This window comes from Eptatretus burgeri, chromosome 4 (genome assembly GCF_056783735.1).
Source record: "Eptatretus burgeri isolate ZD-2024b chromosome 4, Ebu_testis_v1, whole genome shotgun sequence".
NCBI lineage: Eukaryota > Metazoa > Chordata > Myxini > Myxiniformes > Myxinidae > Eptatretus > Eptatretus burgeri.
Window position 1 is genome coordinate 110,522,496 of NC_140964.1, and position 18,935 is coordinate 110,541,430.

Below are 18,935 nucleotides of genomic sequence, written 5' to 3' on the forward strand. Positions count from 1 at the left end.
ACGCTATTTAAAGGGGACTAACATTGCACCCTGTGCTGTTCTCTACTGTAGAACAAACTGATGAGATGGTGTATCTTGGTCAAAAACTTGACATGTCCTCAATAAAATGCCAATGTTTCAATTAGCAATTGTTGGCTTGTTTTATTTTGAACTGTTACAATTTTATTACATTTCAAACAAGTGGTAAGTTTCTTTTGCATTTCAGTATATCTTCAATGTTATAATCATTTAGGTTTTTTTTTGAAGTTTAAATAAACCGATTATATCTTCTTTTTGAAGACCAGCATTAAAACCTTGTGAGAGTAGTTGATACTCTGTACTGGTTGAAAACTCGACTTTGTGAAAATTATTAAATTATCATAATCTAAAAAGTTGGGAGTCAGGAGCATCTTCAAAAGTAAGCAGGTTTTTCCACATCTGCTTGAACCAACTATGAGGCATCTTAATGAATTTGGGAGATTTTATGGTTGTTAAATTTTATCTTATTTTCCCAAATGGGTAAAAAATCATTCATTTGTATATTTGGAAAACAAGTTATTTAATTTATTATTGGCTTTTTTAGAAACTATATTTTATCCTAAGTTCAGGTTTAATTTCAAGATAATCCATTATTTTATTTATGCAATATCTTGTGTTGATATTTCCCTGAAAATGACAATCGTGAATAATATGTAACAACAATCCTTTGAACATTTCTCTAATACGTTCAGTTTCTTTCCTTGTAAGGAAAGGTGTGTTATCACCCTCATACTTTACATTCATTTCTCTAATCAAGCTTGTAAAGTAATTCATTTTTGGTGTAAATCGAAAAAGAATTATTTTCCTTTTTATTATCATCAATTAGAAGATAATCACAAAATATACATTGTTTATAGGCTTTTGACTCTGTGTTTAATCCCCGTCTTTCACATGCAGGACAATTCTCAAATGTGTCATATGGAGAATCAGGGAATTCAAGAGGCTCAAAATCAAGTAAACTATTCATATTTATAAAGAAAAACTTTACATAAACTGAAATTCATCTTCGGTACTTTCAGAATCATCTATAAAACTACTTTCATAACTATCGTTTGAAGACAAACTCTCGGTATCATAACTGTCGTTTGAACACAAACTCTCGGTATCATAATCACTCTCATAATCTTCAAAATCTTCAGTTGAATAATGACTCATATTTAATTAGTAGAAAAAACATTATCATCTATATCTACATACTTTTTCATAAACAGATTCAACTACAACATTTTTAATATTAAAGGTCATTTTAAAATGATCCTTAACTACTATTGAACGAAATGTCATTTCACCTGATATATTAACATCCTTCATTTCATCAGGATTTACAACTTTAGGGTTGTTGAAAAAAATACAAATTTCTCCTTGCATATTACAGATGGTCTTATCTTTTCTTTCTAAAGCTTCATCCATAAGGTTTTTATTTTTTGATACTTTTTCTTGTTTCATTGTTTTTTCTAGTTTTGAATATATTGCCAGAAGGAGAGGAGAAACTTTTGTGAGAGATACTTTAATTGATGTTCTTCCAAGAATACTAAAAGCCCTTCCACTGAAGGAAATTGAAGAACTCATATTACTTACCATAATTGTTTTTATCCAATAGTTGTTATAATTATCTTTGTTCAATTTTACATCCTTAACATATTTCTCAGTATCTTTTACAAATGAAGAGATTAATTGAAACTTGTCTTTTGTGTCTAAAAACATTGTATTTATTAAGTGAAAAAAGTTGGAGGATAAATTTGTTTTAAGCACGGATTCACCTATAAATTAAATGAAATTTTCATCAAGAAAATTTTAGTTTAAAGTAAAGTTGTATTATATAAATATGGTGAATACAACGTACTGCGATGTTTGTAATCATGAATATAAATATTATAAAAAACACCTTCAAACCACCAAACACACATTCAATCTCTTCAGCCAAATATCTCCACTTGACCAAGAAACAAAACATTGTGATAGATGTGATAAAATGATATTCTTAAAAAGAATTATAATAAACATCTTCAATCATGCAAACACAAGAACAATGATGAAAGGGAGGGCGCCATTAAATTCTCCATTGAAAACACTGATGAAGCATTTAAAGGACATATAAAAATAAGATTGTTTCGCTTTCAAGGCCCCGGACCATCGTCAATCATGGAAGCTGTTGATATGGTTAAACAAAGTATTAAAACTATAATTAAAAACACATCAAGTGAAATGAAAACTTTTAAGTTTTATCCGGGAGTAAAATTGAAAATGGTAAGACAAGACGCTGAAACGACTCCCTCTATGAGGACAACCCCTCACTTTATCTCATAATTTCAAGATTTTGTAAGATGTGATGTTTACGATGATCTCCAGAGACAAGAACAAGATGTTGATAACACTGTAGTAGGTAGCAGATTTACTATCACAAAAATAATCTTTTTCGATATACACATCTTAAAATCAGATCCCCTTCAAGCTTCTTCTTATATTGATTTACCAAAAAAGATAAAACTTAAGAAAGCAGTTGTTAATATTCAAAACAAAGATAATAAATGTTTTCTATGGTCTGTTCTTGCTCACTTACATCCTCCACAATGGAATCCTGAAAGGGTTAAACATTATAAGAAATACGAGAATACATTAAATGTTAAAGATTTAAAGTTTCCAATGTCATTGAGAGATATTCCTAAATTTGAGAAAATGATTAATCTATCTGTTAATGTATATGGATTAACGGATACAAACAAAATTCTGATATTAAAAATTTCAAACAACTATAAAAATGATGAAACACACATTGACCTTCTCCACTTTACTTCAGAGGAAAAAATCACATTATGCTTTCATCAAAAATTTCTCAAGATGAACCAAATCACAAATATATAAGAGAAAATGTAAAACGTATCCTTGTAAGAGATGCCTCAACTCCTTTCACACAAAAGAACGATTAAATCATAAATCAACCCTAATTAATTTACCAAAAGCAGGTTCAAACATATCATTCAAAGATTTTAACAAATCTATAAAACATCCGTTTGTGATATATGCTGATTTTGAAAGTATCCTTGAAAAGATAGATACTGTTTCTCCAAATCCAAATAAATCATACACAAATATATACCAAAAACGCACTCATTGTGGTTTCTGTTATTATATCAAATCAGCTGTTGGTGATGAATACAAAAAGTTAGAACTTTATAGGGGGGAAGATGCCTCAGAGGAGTTTGCAAGACGATTGGAAAAAGATTGCATAAGACAAAGAGAAATAATGGTGAAAACCTATAAATCAATGTCAATAACACAGGAAAAGGAAGAGGAATTTAGAGAGAACAGTACCTGTCATATTTGTGATGAGGAAATTGAGGGAGAGGCCAAGGTTAGGGATCACTTTCATCTTACTGGTAAATATAGAGGTCACGCTCATTCTTGTTTTAATATTAATTACAATACTCCAGATTTTATTCCTGTCTTTCTTCACAACAACGCTCACGATGACACACCTCTATTTATAAATGAACTTTCAACGACATTCGGAAATATTTTCGCCATTCCAAACACAGATCAAAAATACATCTCATTCACAAAAATGATTTATACATCCCCCATAACCCATATCAGATTTATTGACACATACAAGTTTATGGGAGATTCATAATCTGAGTTAACATCAAATATTAAAAACTTCCCGAGTCTTAAATCATATTTCTCAAATCAAGAAGAGATTGATGTCCTATCACAAAAGGGAATATATCCGTATGACTATATGGATTCATTTGAGAAGTTTAAAGAAACACAACTTCCTTCAAGGGAAAGTTTCTATGGAAAGTTAAATAATACTCATATTTTTGATGAAGATTATACACAGGCTAAAAAGGTTTGGGAAAAGTTTCATATAAAGAATCTTGGGGAATATCATGATTTATATCTTAAAACTGATGTACTGTTATTAAGTAATGTGTTTGAAACTTTTAGAACAGTCTGTCATAATAAAAATTCTTATGGATTAGACCCCGCTCACTATTAAACGGCCCTGGGTTTGGCTTGGAGTGCTATGTTAAAAATGACAAAATAAAATTTGGAATTAATCAGTGATATAGATATGCTTTAATGATAGAGAAGGCTAAAAGAGGAGGAATATCTCAAGTATGTTCCAAGAGATATGCTAAAGCAAATAACAAATATCTTCCTGATTATAATAAGAATGAGGACACCTCTTACCTGATGTATTATGATGCTAACAATTTGTATGGGTGGGCCATGTCTCAATCTTTACCTTATGGGGAACTTAAATGGGTTGAAGAAAAACATTATGAAAAAGTTTTACTTGATATTGTTATCTCCTCTCAAAAAGAATTAGATGAGGCTGAAGTTGGATATTATTTTGAGGTTGATTTAAAATACCCTGAAGAACTTCAGAATAAAGAAAGACCTACCCTATGCCTCCGATAAAGAAAGTCCGAGAAAAGAATGGTTAAGTGATTACCAACAGTCATTTAATATAAAAGGTAAATTTTCAGAACTTACTACATTAAATGAAAAAGAAAGTTATGTTTTACATCAAAGGAACTTGAGACAATATTTATCTGCTGGGTTGAGAGTGAGGAAAATTCATAGGATTTTGAAATTTAAACAAAGTCATTGGTTAGAGAAATATATTGATTTTTTATACAAAAAAGAGAAAAAACGCAGAAACAAATTTTGAGAAGAACATTTATAAATTAATGAATAATGCTGTATTTGGAAAGACTATGGAAAATGTTAGGAATCGACAAAACATAAGACTTTCAACATCTTGGAAACAGGCTTCAAAGTTAATTAATAGACCAAGTTTTGAACGAGCGGAGGTGTTTTCAGAGAACTTTTGTGCTATTCATTTGAAAAAAGAGAGTATTAAAATGAATAAACCCATTTATATCGGAACATCAATTCTTGACTTGTCAAAGTCGTTAATGTATGACTATTACTCGAATCATTTAAAAATAAAGTATAAGGATAATGTGTCATTGTTATATCTGGATACCGATAGTTTTATATTAGAAATTAAGACAAGTGATGTATATGAGGATATGATTGATAATATTGATATGTATGAAACAAGTAATTATAAACCTGGTGATGTGTTGTTTTCATCAAATAACGCAAAGGTTATTGGTAAGTTTAAAGATGAATTGGGTGGGAAGGTTATGAGTGAATTTATAGGATTGAGATCAAAGGCTTATGCTTTTACATATATTGACAATAACATTGAAAGATGTGATAAGAAGCTGAAGGGAATAAACAAAAATATAATCAAGGAAACAATAAACTTTAAATATTTTTACAACTGTTTAACCTTAAAGAAGGAAGAGTACAGAAAAATGAATACAATAAGAAGTTATAAACATCAATTATATACAGAAGAGATAAATAAGAAAGCATTAGGAGCTTTTGATGATAAAAGATATATTTTAGAGAATGGAATTAATAGTCTCCCTTATGGTTATAAGTGCAGAGGGACAACTACCGTCTTTTTATTTACTGATTTATAAAAGATAGAACCAAGCAATAACCAAACCAAAGAGTGGAGATGTAATCAACCTTGGTAATTAAATGGAAAACAAAGAATGTGAGAAATATCAAATAAGCCTTATTGAAGAAATAACCGGGTAAAAGTAGATAAAACAAATAAGCGGATAAATTTAATTACAAATGAGTTAGTCGATGTAAAGAAAAAAAATTAATATCCTTGAATGGACTGAAAACTTTGATGGTTCTCAATTAAACAATGGAAAAACAATTTACTATAATCTCAAAATGATATGTGGCTCAGGAGGTAGTCAAACAAGAGCATTGAGAGAAGTTTATCATTTTATTTCTGCTCAACAAAGATATTTAGACCAAGAACTAAGTTCTAAAATAATATTTGTGAACATACTCGATGGCGATGAATGTAATCGGAAAATTAATTTATTACCTGAAGTAGAACATGATCAAATATTCAATGGCTCACTCTTTGAATGGAGTAAGTAATGGGGGAGAGATCGATCTCTTATTTTGACCCCATGGACCAAGAGTCAGAGGGGGGGGGGGGTAAGAAAATCATTCTCCTCTTTTGACCTGATGGGCCTTGAGCAAGAAAGCTTCCTCTATTAATTTGTATGAGGATTTTTGGGCCCTGAGACAGTCTCAATTTAACATGAGCTTGTATGGCAGAAAATCATTCTCCTCTTTTTGTCCTGATGGGTCTCGAGTCAGAGAGTTCTCCTTTTACATTTGTATGGGGGTGGGGGGAGGAATTACACTCCTGTTTAGGGGTTTTTGGGGATCAATTCAAAGAGTTTTTCCCCTTCACCCCATTCATTTGCATGGTTGCCTGAGAAACCCCATATATCTACTACTGCTGCCATATTGGATTTACCCAAAAACCTAAAAAAAAAAATCTTCCACAGAACAGCTGGACAGATCGAAGGGAAACTTCACACAAATGTTCCCCAAGACATGGGTGTACCAAGTTTAAGGAATAATTGATAGATCACATGGTTTGGCAGCCATATTGGATTTAAGAAAATATTAAATAATGTTTTCTCTGGAACCGCTTAATCAGTGGAAGTGAAACTTAAAAATTATGATCTACTATTGATGGGGAATACATGTTTTAAATTTAAATTTCATCAGACACATGGTCTGGCAGCCAGAATTATTTAATTTTTGATCTGGATTCTTTTTTTTTTTTGAATGAGGCTCACTTGGTTGTGCCTGGATAGGCTTCAGGTTAGAGGAGTAGTAGCTGAAATGCAAATGCGATCAGGGTTCCTCCTAATGACTTCATCTTTTCGACTTGTTTATTTGGGTTCCTTCTGATTACTCCAATGTAGGACTGCATCAAATTGGTCTTCCATTTGATTTGAATTTAGTTTAATCCCACATACAAATTGAATTCACCACATGCAAAGTTTTTATCCGCAGCCTGATGGAGTCGCACTTTTCCATCTAGGCTGGTGCTCTCGCCTCTCACCTTCACACTGTGGAAACCAAGTCGTTTAGGATCATTAGTATCTCCTGCGATGAGGCTGAATCTTTGGTCTTTCACTATCTCTCACCGCACAGAACTTTGTCTTCTACAATCTTCTTTCCGTCCTCACTCCCCTGCTCTGTCTGAGATATCTCCCCCCCCTAAATATTTCTGCATGGCGCTGAAGATCTACCAGCAACCTTCTTCTGGTAAAACTGCCCAAATCAAGAATCACTGCTCACCTTCACTCTTTCATTCCTCTTTTTTTCCCCCACCTCTGGAACAAACTTCCACACTCTCTTCAATCCCACTCTTCCCTCCAGGTCTTCAAAACAGCTGTTCACCACCATCTCTTATCTTTCCCCATCCAAAACCATGATCTGTTCTACCCCCGTGAATCCACCCCAAACACACCTCCTTCAAACTCCATGCTTTCTTTCCTGAGAGTCCCTGTCGTGTAAAAAATCTGAAAGTCCCTGTAGTGTCCATCTCGTTTACCCTGAGAACCAGACCCCATCCCTCTCCCTGCCACAGATTTCCTCACATCTCTGTTCCACAGTTTTAAACTTCCCTCTCCTGCACCTCTTATCTCCTGCTCCCCTTGCTGTATGTTAGCTCTCATATGAGCCTTGACAGTGTATACAAAAAAAAAACCCCATTCTGAATTCAATTGAATAATAATAGAATAAAAAACAAAAAAAACCAATGTCACCCACAGGGTGCCCCATATCTTGCCAAAAGGTGACCACGTGTGACTTCCTTAAGGTCACACTGAGGTGAACAGAGCTGCTATCCACCAAGAGCGACTCCTTGAGGAATATCTACCTATGAGAGATTCCGATGAGAATCGTTCTACAGAGTAACCATGAAAAATATGCGTTTTCCCCATAACGTCACCAAATGATGTCATAATGTCTCAAGCTTGACATATCTAGAAAGCACTCATCAAGGGTTTTCATATGAGGTATTACACGATATGGTACCTAAGATTTCAAAATTTGACCTTGGGGTCAAAATATTTCGACCTTAGGCGCTAACCGTGAAGGTCAAGGCCAATCGCCACCAAAAACTAATCAGCTGAGCGCCAGACCATATACTACATTCCCATAAAGTTTGGAGATGATTCAATTAAAATTACTCAAAAAATAAGGGTTTCGGCGACCTCCATGATTTACCGCAAAGTGACCTTGACCTTTATGTGTGCTGAAGGGTATTGTAATAATACGACGATATGTGTACCCACAAGAGTTTCCGATGACAATTGTGCTCTACAGAGTGATATAAAGGTGAAAAATCCAATGATTACAGACAAACAAAAATAAATAAATAAATAAATAAATAAATAAATAAAAACTTACCAAGCAACAGATCTTGCAAAAACTTCGTTTTGGCAAGATAAAAATAAGTCATGGGTCAGGGTCAGCTGTCTAATCAAAGCGGGGTTGCATCAAAGCAGGACGTCTTGGGACCTGGTCATCACTGCCAGCAGTTATAAAGTGGCAGGTCAAATCATGTCTCATGAATTACGTAACACACCAGTACACAAACACCCCACAAAACAAGTCCTGACAAGGGTCTGCAATCTCTGATTGCTCTTTTTCTTGTTAATAGATGTGCTCACATTCCAATAGTATGTAAATAATAGATTTCAATCACACTCTTTCCTGGAGGTCTTAAAAACAGCTGTTCACCACCATCTCTTATCTTCCCCCATCCAAAACTACGCTCTTTTATTCCCCTGCTTATCCACCCCAAACCGAACTCCTTCATATCTTATCTGCAAAGGCTTGCATGCCATAAAGATATGCCTACAAGTTTGGAGGTGATGTGTTGGCAATAACTTTTGCACATGACATCAGCATCGTGTTATCCAATCAGAGTGCTTCTTTAGTTGACGTGAATATGTATATATATATATATATATATATATATATATATATATATATATATATATATATATATATATATATATATATATATATATATATATATATATATATATATATAACCCCATTTAAATCCCCCATTAAATGCATGTAAAGCCCAGATCCCCCATTAAATGCATGTTTAGCCAGGTTGTTCGGTAAATGGACGTTACATGTGTCGGGAGATGTAAGAGGCTGTTCATTGTTCGTACGGTGGTGGTGTACCGAGAGGTTCTTCTCCTTCCTTCCCCTCTCCGAACGAGTCCCCGCCCAGCGCTCTGAGAGGGAGTGGCCTAGAGAAGCAAGCACCGGGAAGGGAAGGTAGAACTGAGAGCGCCGAGGTGGGGCACGATCGGCTGTACAAGGGACGGCTGTGTCTGTTTGCGAAAGGCTTTCGTGAAGAGTGAGCCGAAAGAAAGGCAAGGAAGGGACTGCAAGAGGTCTGTCTGCTATCGGCTGGAGGAGAAACTGCTGAGGGAGTAACTCGCAGTGCGTGTGGTCGGCGATTTGTAAGAGAGGAACGGCCTGAACCTGAGGGTCGAGTCGGCGATCTGCCGAGGGAGTAACTGAGCCTGAGTGTCGAGTGAGGATTTTGCTGTATACAGACGACTAGTGGGAGGCTGCAATCTGCTTCGAGAGGAACTGGCTGCTGTGTGAGTCGGCGATCGACTTTATGAGGTCGTCATCGACAGGTTCAACCTGCGTCTAACCACGGAGCCTCTGTCCTTACTCTCCTTACGGCTCGACAACGTCTTGTAATCCCGTCGATCCGCCTGCGGAGCCCAACACCCCGATTTTGCATCAGTGATAGAAATACAAAGTATGTGGGGTTGACGATTCAATTACAGCTGTGAGTCTGTTGGGATAGATAACCAATTTTTCACACCTTGATTGGGCAATCAATATTTGACCATTCTTCTGTACAAAACTATTCAAGCTCAGTCAATTGCTTAGGGAGCGTTGATGGACAGCAACCTTTGACCGTGACATGCCAAAAGTTATAGGGTTCTATTCTGGTGGCCAATAAGTCCATTGGTGAAGTTCCATGACATTCCGACTCGAAATGCGACCTGTCGAGCGAGACGTACACACAAACATCAAACAAACAAACAAAACAAACCAACATACTTGACAAAATCGTAGATTTCATCAAGTCAAGACACAAAATGGTGGCTTAGTCGTTTTTGAGGTCTGAGAAAATCGGAGGTACCATTAAAAATTGTGGGCTTCAATTGTAGAAATAAACATTACAACAGGTATAAGCCTCCCCCTCTCCATTCGGAGGCTTAATTAGTCATATATATAATTTTATACTACTGTTACAACTACTACCACCACCACTACTTCAGCCCCAATTAATCCCATTGTATTTAATTGTTTGGGGGGGCGTGGTCAGGGGGGTCAGCCATGAAAAAAATTTGTTCTAAGTGTTTCACGAACCAGCTGGCCAGGTCCTGACGTTTGACTGAATGTGACAATAATTTTGAATTTGGCTTGGGAAATGAGATAACCCGCTTGCTCTTTGCGAGTGAAACTGTGTAATCGTTAATGTCCACTAAACACCAACAATGGCAGACAGAATCCACAATTTAACGTCCATCCGAGGAACAGCACACACACTGATGCCTCACAATGCTTGCGAAACACCAGGATGACAGTTTATAGTGGGTCGGGATTCAAAACCCAGGCTAGACAGCTTAGAAGTGAGTGCACATACCTCTCGGTTATCATGCTCGGCCTACATGGTTTTACACTACGAGCACATTATAACTTCAATGTTGGGATATTAAAAGTTACTTCCAAAGCATACACGCAATTTAAGGCAGAAACACAGTAAAAAGTGGGACTTTTTCAGATTTCAGTTCAACGTTCACCAAAGATAATGAGATTTTCTTGGCTGCCTCTCGTTTCTGAACCCAATGGATATGTAAATGCAGAACCACACCCGCAGAATAAAGGAGGTGGATAAAAACGATAATACCAAATGTTTTAGTCACCGAGTGGTATGATTGACTACATTGGTACTCCATCCCAATTGGAAGCTCGTGCTGTGAAGACGTCATTCGAGACCTGCACGTGCGTGCGAACCAGCAAGACAGGACGCAAGGAAAAGCGACTTCTTTAGCAGCTGCACCACACGAACAGCGAAAGCCAAAGAAGGAGCAAGCTAAAAGGAAGGTTAAACAACTCTGAAAGATAAAGAAGGTATGAAAATTTTTTCATATACCGTTATTATTATTATTAATTAAATATTATGAATGTTATTATCAAGAATGAGATTTGAGGTTATTACAAATTTATTGAGCCGTCGACTTTGCTCTAGTTGTGTTTGTTGAAAAGAAATGTATTCTGCGAAATACAATTGGTTACTAAGTCACAAATTAGAAGATAATTGGAATAATAATTTCAATGTGTTTCGGTTCAAGATGAAGATTCATAACCTTAATTTAATATATGTCGAAAGAATAAATAGTTTGACGTTATGAAAGACATAACTTGTGGTTTGATTCTTGAAGATGGAGGGCAATGCACACTATTTTCCTTGTCGTCAAATGTTTTTCACACTTATCTGCCGGAGTAAAACCTCAAGCGATTACACTTTATCACAGGCGAGCAAAGCCCTTGTGGTACAATTGTGAATGACTCACAACTTTAACAGTCCACAAAAATCAAAATTCAAAATGCCATGTTCCACATAACTATCTGAAACCAAGTAATGATATTGAAGAAGTTCATACCTTGCATGATCCAGTATGAGAGCTCACAAGCACAAATAACCTGCATTTCTGCTAAATGTACACTTTCATTTTGTGCTAACCTACAAAAAAGATAGATATAAAATGACACTGTGGTACAATACAAAATACAAAATACCTCTCTTAAAAAAAAAAAAAGTACCTTCCTCACCCTCCTCTGATTTCATCATGGGATAGTTAAAAGAATAATCGAGATGATCTTATGTCACCTGCAGGAAAAGTCTACAAGATCCAAGGATCTCCAACATTATATGTATATATATATATACATACATTTATATATTGTGAAAGGCGAGTTGGAGGCAGAGATCAAAATGAACAACACAAGCTTCCCAAAAGTAAGTATTTTACTGTTACTTTACTGCAAATATATCTATGAAAAACGATCCAGCAGGTTTGACCTTGCAAGACTGCTCTGTAGAGTGGACGTCGAGGGGGGGGGATTGGAGACAGACATCGAGGGGGGGGGGGGAATGGAGACGGACGTCAGGGGGGGGGGGAATGGAGACGGACGTCGAGGGGGGAATGCAGACGGACGTCGAGGGGGGGGAATGGAGACGGACGTCGAGGGGGGGGGTAATGGAGACGGACGTCGAGGGGGGGTAATGGAGACGGACGTCGAGGGGGGGGGGTAATGGAGACGGACGTCGAGGGGGGGGGGGGTAATGGAGACGGACGTCGAGGGGGGGGTAATGGAGACGGACGTCGAGGGGGGGGGAATGGAGACGGACGTCGAGGGGGGGGAATGGAGACGGACGTCGAGGGGGGGGAATGGAGACGGACGTCGAGGGGGGGAATGGAGACGGACGTCGAGGGGGGGAATGGAGACGGACGTCGAGGGGGGGTAATGGAGACGGACGTCGAGGGGGGTAATGGAGACGGACGTCGAGGGGGGGTAATGGAGACGGACGTCGAGGGGGGGGTAATGGAGACGGACGTCGAGGGGGGGGGGGGTAATGGAGACGGACGTCGAGGGGGGGTAATGGAGACGGACGTCGAGGGGGGGTAATGGAGACGGACGTCGAGGGGGGGGGGGGGTAATGGAGACGGACGTCGAGGGGGGGGGTAATGGAGACGGACGTCGAGGGGGGGTAATGGAGACGGACGTCGAGGGGGGGGGAATGGAGACGGACGTCGAGGGGGGGGGAATGGAGACGGACGTCGAGGGGGGGGGGAAATGGAGACGGACGTCGAGGGGGGGGAAATGGAGACGGACGTCGAGGGGGGAATGGAGACGGACGTCGAGGGGGGGGAATGGAGACGGACGTCGAGGGGGGGGGAATGGAGACGGACGTCGAGGGGGAATGGAGACGGACGTCGAGGGGGGGGGGGAAATGGAGACGGACGTCGAGGGGGGGGAATGGAGACGGACGTCGAGGGGGGGGAATGGAGACGGACGTCGAGGGGGAGGCAGACGGACGTCGAGGGGGGAGGCAGACGGACGTCGAGGGGGGGGGAGGCAGACGGACGTCGAGGGGGGAGGCAGACGGACGTCGAGGGGGGAGGCAGACGGACGTCGAGGGGGGGGGAGGCAGACGGACGTCGAGGGGGGAGGCAGACGGACGTCGAGGGGGGGAGGCAGACGGACGTCGAGGGGGGAGGCAGACGGACGTCGAGGGGGGAGGCAGACGGACGTCGAGGGGGGGAGGCAGACGGACGTCGAGGGGGGGAGGCAGACGGACGTCGAGGGGGCAGACGGACGTCGAGGGGGCAGACGGACGTCGAGGGGGGCAGACGGACGTCGAGGGGGGCAGACGGACGTCGAGGGGGGCAGACGGACGTCGAGGGGGCAGACGGACGTCGAGGGGGGCAGACGGACGTCGAGGGGGCAGACGGACGTCGAGGGGGCAGACGGACGTCGAGGGGGCAGACGGACGTCGAGGGGGGCAGACGGACGTCGAGGGGGCAGACGGACGTCGAGGGGGCAGACGGACGTCGAGGGGGGCAGACGGACGTCGAGGGGGCAGACGGACGTCGAGGGGGCAGACGGACGTCGAGGGGGGCAGACGGACGTCGAGGGGGGCAGACGGACGTCGAGGGGGGCAGACGGACGTCGAGGGGGGCAGACGGACGTCGAGGGGGGCAGACGGACGTCGAGGGGGGCAGACGGACGTCGAGGGGGAAACGCAAAGGCAGATGGACATCGAGGGGGAAACGCAAAGGCAGATGGACGTCGAGGGGGAAACGCAGATGCAGACAGACCACTTCAGGGAGATATTTAAAGGGAGGGGGGAGGAAGATTTATTGAGTGTGTTTAACAGGTCAAGGATTAATATGATCATGGAAGTACGTTTCTGAATTTGCTGTATTCACATGAATATTGATACAATAGTTAAAAAAACTCATTGCTCAGGCATTAGGAAATTAATTATTTTTAATAAATGCTATTCCCACAGAACTTTAGCATCAACCTTCCCATTTGTGAAATAATTACCCCGGTGATTGCGGCACCAATCATCACCTTTATGCTTTTTCCACTCGCTCTGCTGGGAAACCTGCTCGTGCTGGCCCTTTTTATTCGAAATCGCTACCGCCTCAACACCCTTGATATCTACATCATCAACCTCGTGCTGTCTGAGCTCAGCTTCACGTTTGTGGTGCCATTCATCAGCCATGGAGAATTTTACAACAATTGGTCATTTGGCCCCATTCTCTGCAAAGTTGTTCAGTTCTATTCTTCTTTGTATCTCTACATCCACGGCTTTACACTCTGTTGCTACAGCATCTACCACTATCTGAGTGTTGCTCACACGAGCTGGCTGCTCCAGCACCACAAGCTGATTCATTCATACACTGCCTGTATGGTGATATGGGTGTTGGCAGTCACTCTATCTGTGGTTGATGCTCATTTTTACAGTAACGACAATGAAGCCAATCAGAAGACCTGCACACGGTTCATTTTCAGTGATGAAGGCCTGAACAATATTTATATATCAGCGGGGTTCGCTTGTCTAAAGCTGCTGTTGGGGTTCTTCACACCGTTTATCGTCATCCTCATTTCAGCCTGCGGTGCTGGCAGTGCCCTGGCATACGCACCGGCTGCCCGCCACCGTCGAGCTCGGGAATTTTCTGCTGTAGCGGGCACATTCTTCCTCTGCTGGTTTCCATACAATGTCTGCGATCTCCTTGTGTCCTTATCCTGGCTCGGTGATGAGACCGAAACTTTTGATTGCAAGTTTGAGACGGCAATGCTCGTTTACTGCCTGCCCCTCACACGCAGCATGGCATTCCTCTATTGTTGCATAGTGCCAATCCTGCATGTGTTGCGCAAACGTCGTCAAAGAGCGCAACTGAAGCACATGGGGAGACGACTAAGAGAGCTGTTACGACAGCAACTCGACTCAACGAACAGCTCTCAGCAAAGGAATGTGCCAGTCAACCCGAGCAGTAAATAGTCTACAAACTCCACAGAAGTTATCGGACTGTAATAGCAAAGCATGCCAACAGATGCACTTGGAGGTTTGTTTTTGAACAAATCACAACTGGTCATATAAATGCACAAGGTTAACTACCAGTGATCAAAAAGTAAGGGGCGTGTGTGCACGGCCTGCGTACTTTTGTATTATTTATACAAGTGAGAACAGAGCAATATTAACGGATCGGCAAATAAATAAGTTTAAAAGAGGAGACCGAGTGAAAGTGCAATTTTTGTGCTTACTTATTATTGTTTGGTTAAACGTGTAGTTCGAACATGGACCATTCTTTATCGGTAACTGCTTGGGCAGACATACAGAAGGCTATAATAAGACAGGAACGAATCAAAAGAAATATGAAACAAATACCATTTATTTATGTACGTACGATTCAGATTGGGTGGTTCCTACATATCGATTTATTCCACATGCAAAAATGGTGAAATGTTTATAAACCCACATTTCCCCCATTATGCCTGATCACACATTCCCTTTGATCCATTCCCTCACTCCTAATATCCCATTCTTCACATTCCCACCCCCGACATCCATTATCCTCCTTGTACTCAACTATATTTCCCCCTTCTGTTTCTTGGTTCAATTTTTTGAATCTCCTCAATTTATCCACTCCACTCAAGGTATGTGCAATCAAATGCATACCTTCAAAAAAAATAATCATACAATCAGAAATGACAAATAAAATACAACTGGGTCAAGGAGCTCAAGTGGAGGGCCTGGAATCAAATGACATTAATGCAAAAAGTGTCTAACAGAGGGATTTATGTTGCAGGTGACTGACATCGGGATGATGCAAAATGAAATACTAATTTTCAATGAAAATAAATTCGAAGGCTGATGAAGAAGCATTAACACACAACATGCATTCCATGCATGACAGAGGCATGTCCGCACAAGAATGCAATTATTCCCCCTTTGTCCCAAACACACAACGTCGTATCGACGGCTCCCTGAAGGTATTTTCAGTCCGTATATTGTGCTTGAGTTACAACAATAGCATCCCTTGAAGGTTTCGGTCAAGTGAATTTCTCTGTGAAAGTTGATATCCAGAATATCCAAACAATTCAGGGACCCAGAAAAGTGTGATGCTTTGTGATGCTCCATAATCATGCTATTTCAAATAAGGCAATTATCGGTGTGTATGTACGTCTGATCGTGATGGAATCGCAAACGGGCTTGGCTAATTTCCACCAAATTTCAAACATGTGCTGGGGGGTACCCAGGGTCAGGCCATGGGCACAAAATAAACCGACCCAGCACCCTGCGAGGGTGGGGAGACTTACAATTATTGCCTGTGAACATAGCACAGTGCAAGTGGTTTTCTGACTCCTGTTGGACAGAGGAGGGATTACGAGCCAGGGCACAAAGTATATTTGCCTCACATCCTCTCCAATCCCTTCCCTCCCCCCACACCCTCCAGGCCACTCCAAGGGGAGTGGCTATTTCTAGCTATATCAGAATAAGGCAATTATCTGTGCAGGTGTACGTTTGTACGTCTGATCATTATAGAATCAAACGGCTGGGCCAGTTTGGGGAGATGCCTTGCGATTTTTGCATGTACGTGTGGAATCGGGAAAGTGGTTCAACCACCGATCCCCGCTGAAAGGAGTCGATATTTTTTTTATTTGGCTCAAAGTTTGGCACATCATTGCAACATCATAAGCTGCAGTGAAAAAGATCCGACTGTGGTGGAAGAAGCTGCTGTAGAGCTCCAAAGTTGTTTTCCATCAAATAGCAATGTGTGAATTGATACCTATTTGGCATCAAAAGGAACTCATACGATTAAGAACAATAAGTGTCATGTCACAGGGAGAATGTAAATGGTGTCCCATGAATGGTTAAGTTTTAGTTTCTTTGCTCGTTCTTAAATCAGTGATAGTTTGGGCAAAACGTTGAATTGTTTATCAAGAGACTCTTCTTGGAACAATTGTTCAGGATATTTTACAACATGGTAACAAAATGTCATCTGTGAATGGAACAAAAGGGTTGCGTAATGTTGCTCCACACCGAGACAGAGTGTGACTGGTGCAATGAGGATTCAGACTTTTTACCGCATTTGTGGAATATGGATCGAGATATGGGAACACAGGGACTCAATTGTTCATGCGGGATGGTGCAACTCCCCAGTGTAAAAGTGGTCTTCAACTTTCTTAATCCAGTTTTAAAGATTACCTCATTTCTCTCAAGCTACCCGACAAGTACCTGCTTGTAACCTCAACCTAAATCAATGTGATTATTTCCTGTAGAGACTAAAGAAAAGTTGAATATTTTCACAAAGGTCACAAACTTTCATGGAGATAAGGGAGAAGGTTGCGGAACTGTGCAACTCTCGACGAGGATTTGTATTGCAGGAGTATTAAAGTTAATCCATCGTTTTGAGGAAGTGGCAAAACTAGCCAGACTGACCAGCTTGTCCATGACAAGTTATCTCCAAAGAATATCATATTTTTCATGTTTCATGAATACATTGTTGTTTTATGTACATTAAAACTACTTTTCAATTACGAGTGCAAATAAGTCATCATTTTCAGACGTGTTATTGTTCTAATGTGTTATCTCAGATTATGTAATGTTATCAAATGTGTTACCACATAGAAATCTCAGATGTGTTATTCTAAGCAGAGTTAAGAAAAAAAAACATTTCACATCATAATGACCGCAGGTACAAGGTCGAGGGGCGAGTTCCTCAAAACTTTATGCACAGTTTCCATGATGAAGGTATGTTAATATTTCCCATAACAAAGTGCAAAGTCTGCATGGAAGGTTTGAGCACATTTAGCATAAAATTCAACTCAAGAAACGAGAAAAGAAAAAAAACAAAAAAAAAAAAAAAAACACGGTCCGTGCACAAGATTTTGTACGAACCTCAGTCGCTGTCGGATAAAGATTTTCCCAAAGTGGAAAAATGTTTCGTCCGACTTAGAAAACGTCTCGAGAGTCAAACTACAAGCCATAGAGTGATGTGATGCACTGCTGATCAAGCACAGCTTCATTCATGCCAAGCATGTGTAACATGAAAAAATTTGAAGCAATTACAATACTGTTGGATTATTGTGTAACATTGGGGTTACTGCAATCAGATTACAGACCAAGCGACAAACCAAAACAATGAACCAAAGATGGGGTGAAAAGGTCTGCACAAACCTGAAGTATTGAGACCATTTGTGGTGGGGGTACATCAGCAAATGATAAATGGCTGTGTCTGTACTTGCGTGGGATGACTTACTCTGGACAACCAACTTGTGCCTCGTCAGATCGCTCGAAGTCCGACAGGCTTTGATCGAGCTCATCCTCAGTGATGATATCAAAGGCGATGTCATCAGGAGCAGGAGGGTTCAGTGCTTGTCCTGCCGAGGGTAACCACAGTAATTAGGCAGCAAAACTATTTTAACTAGAATTCCACTCATTGGAGTGCATACCTCTACCAGGCTGAACAGTTTCTGATTTGTATCCCATTGATGGGCCAGATATTAATCCGGACTTAAACCAAAATCTAATCGGCTTCTTCTTGTCACCGACCCAAATCATCCACCAAGTTTTGTCTGAATCTGTCCACGTTTTGAAATATCATGTTATACAGCAGGCCCACAAACGTGGTTTTCCACATCGCGGTTTAATAATTTTGGTAAAATATGCCGACCGCGGCATGGGTCCCTCGCTCCATCATGGTATGGCATGGAGGAATACACAACCCCACATCTCCATCTCATCTCAGAACCCCACGCTGCCCTCCATCGCAGACTCAGTTGCTCTTTCAATATCGTGCCACACGGACTGTCATTACGTGATAGAAAACGTGACTGATTGTTTGTCTGTTTGTTTATCAACACAGAACGAG

At 40.4% G+C, this 18,935-nt stretch overlaps 2 protein-coding genes across 2 annotated transcripts in view; one reads left to right on the top strand and one right to left on the bottom strand.

Moving 5' to 3' along the window:
* The window catches only part of LOC147028896 (FYVE and coiled-coil domain-containing protein 1-like), a 299,989-nt gene that overhangs the window by 197,947 nt on the left and 83,107 nt on the right, over nt 1–18,935 (bottom strand). Inside the window, exon 14 of the mRNA XM_085879733.1 lies at nt 18,324–18,444. Within this exon, the coding sequence (XP_085735859.1) occupies nt 18,324–18,444 (121 nt within the window). The remainder of the gene's footprint in view (nt 1–18,323; nt 18,445–18,935) is intronic.
* Nucleotides 10,914–18,329, top strand: LOC147028899 (C-C chemokine receptor type 1-like). The gene is made up of 3 exons (XM_085879737.1): nt 10,914–11,115; nt 11,882–12,004; nt 14,063–18,329. Exons 2-3 carry the CDS (start codon nt 11,918–11,920, stop codon nt 15,059–15,061), a joined length of 1,086 nt encoding a protein of 361 aa, XP_085735863.1. The 5' UTR covers nt 10,914–11,115; nt 11,882–11,917; the 3' UTR covers nt 15,062–18,329.

Excerpts from the sequence above, each read along its gene's own strand:
- LOC147028899 (XM_085879737.1), top strand. The coding sequence starts at position 11,918 with ATGTATATATATATATACATACATTTATATATTGTGAAAGGCGAGTTG. Across the intron at positions 12,005-14,062 it reads ACAACACAAGCTTCCCAAAA|AACTTTAGCATCAACCTTCC; the intron begins GTAAGTATTTTA and ends CTATTCCCACAG.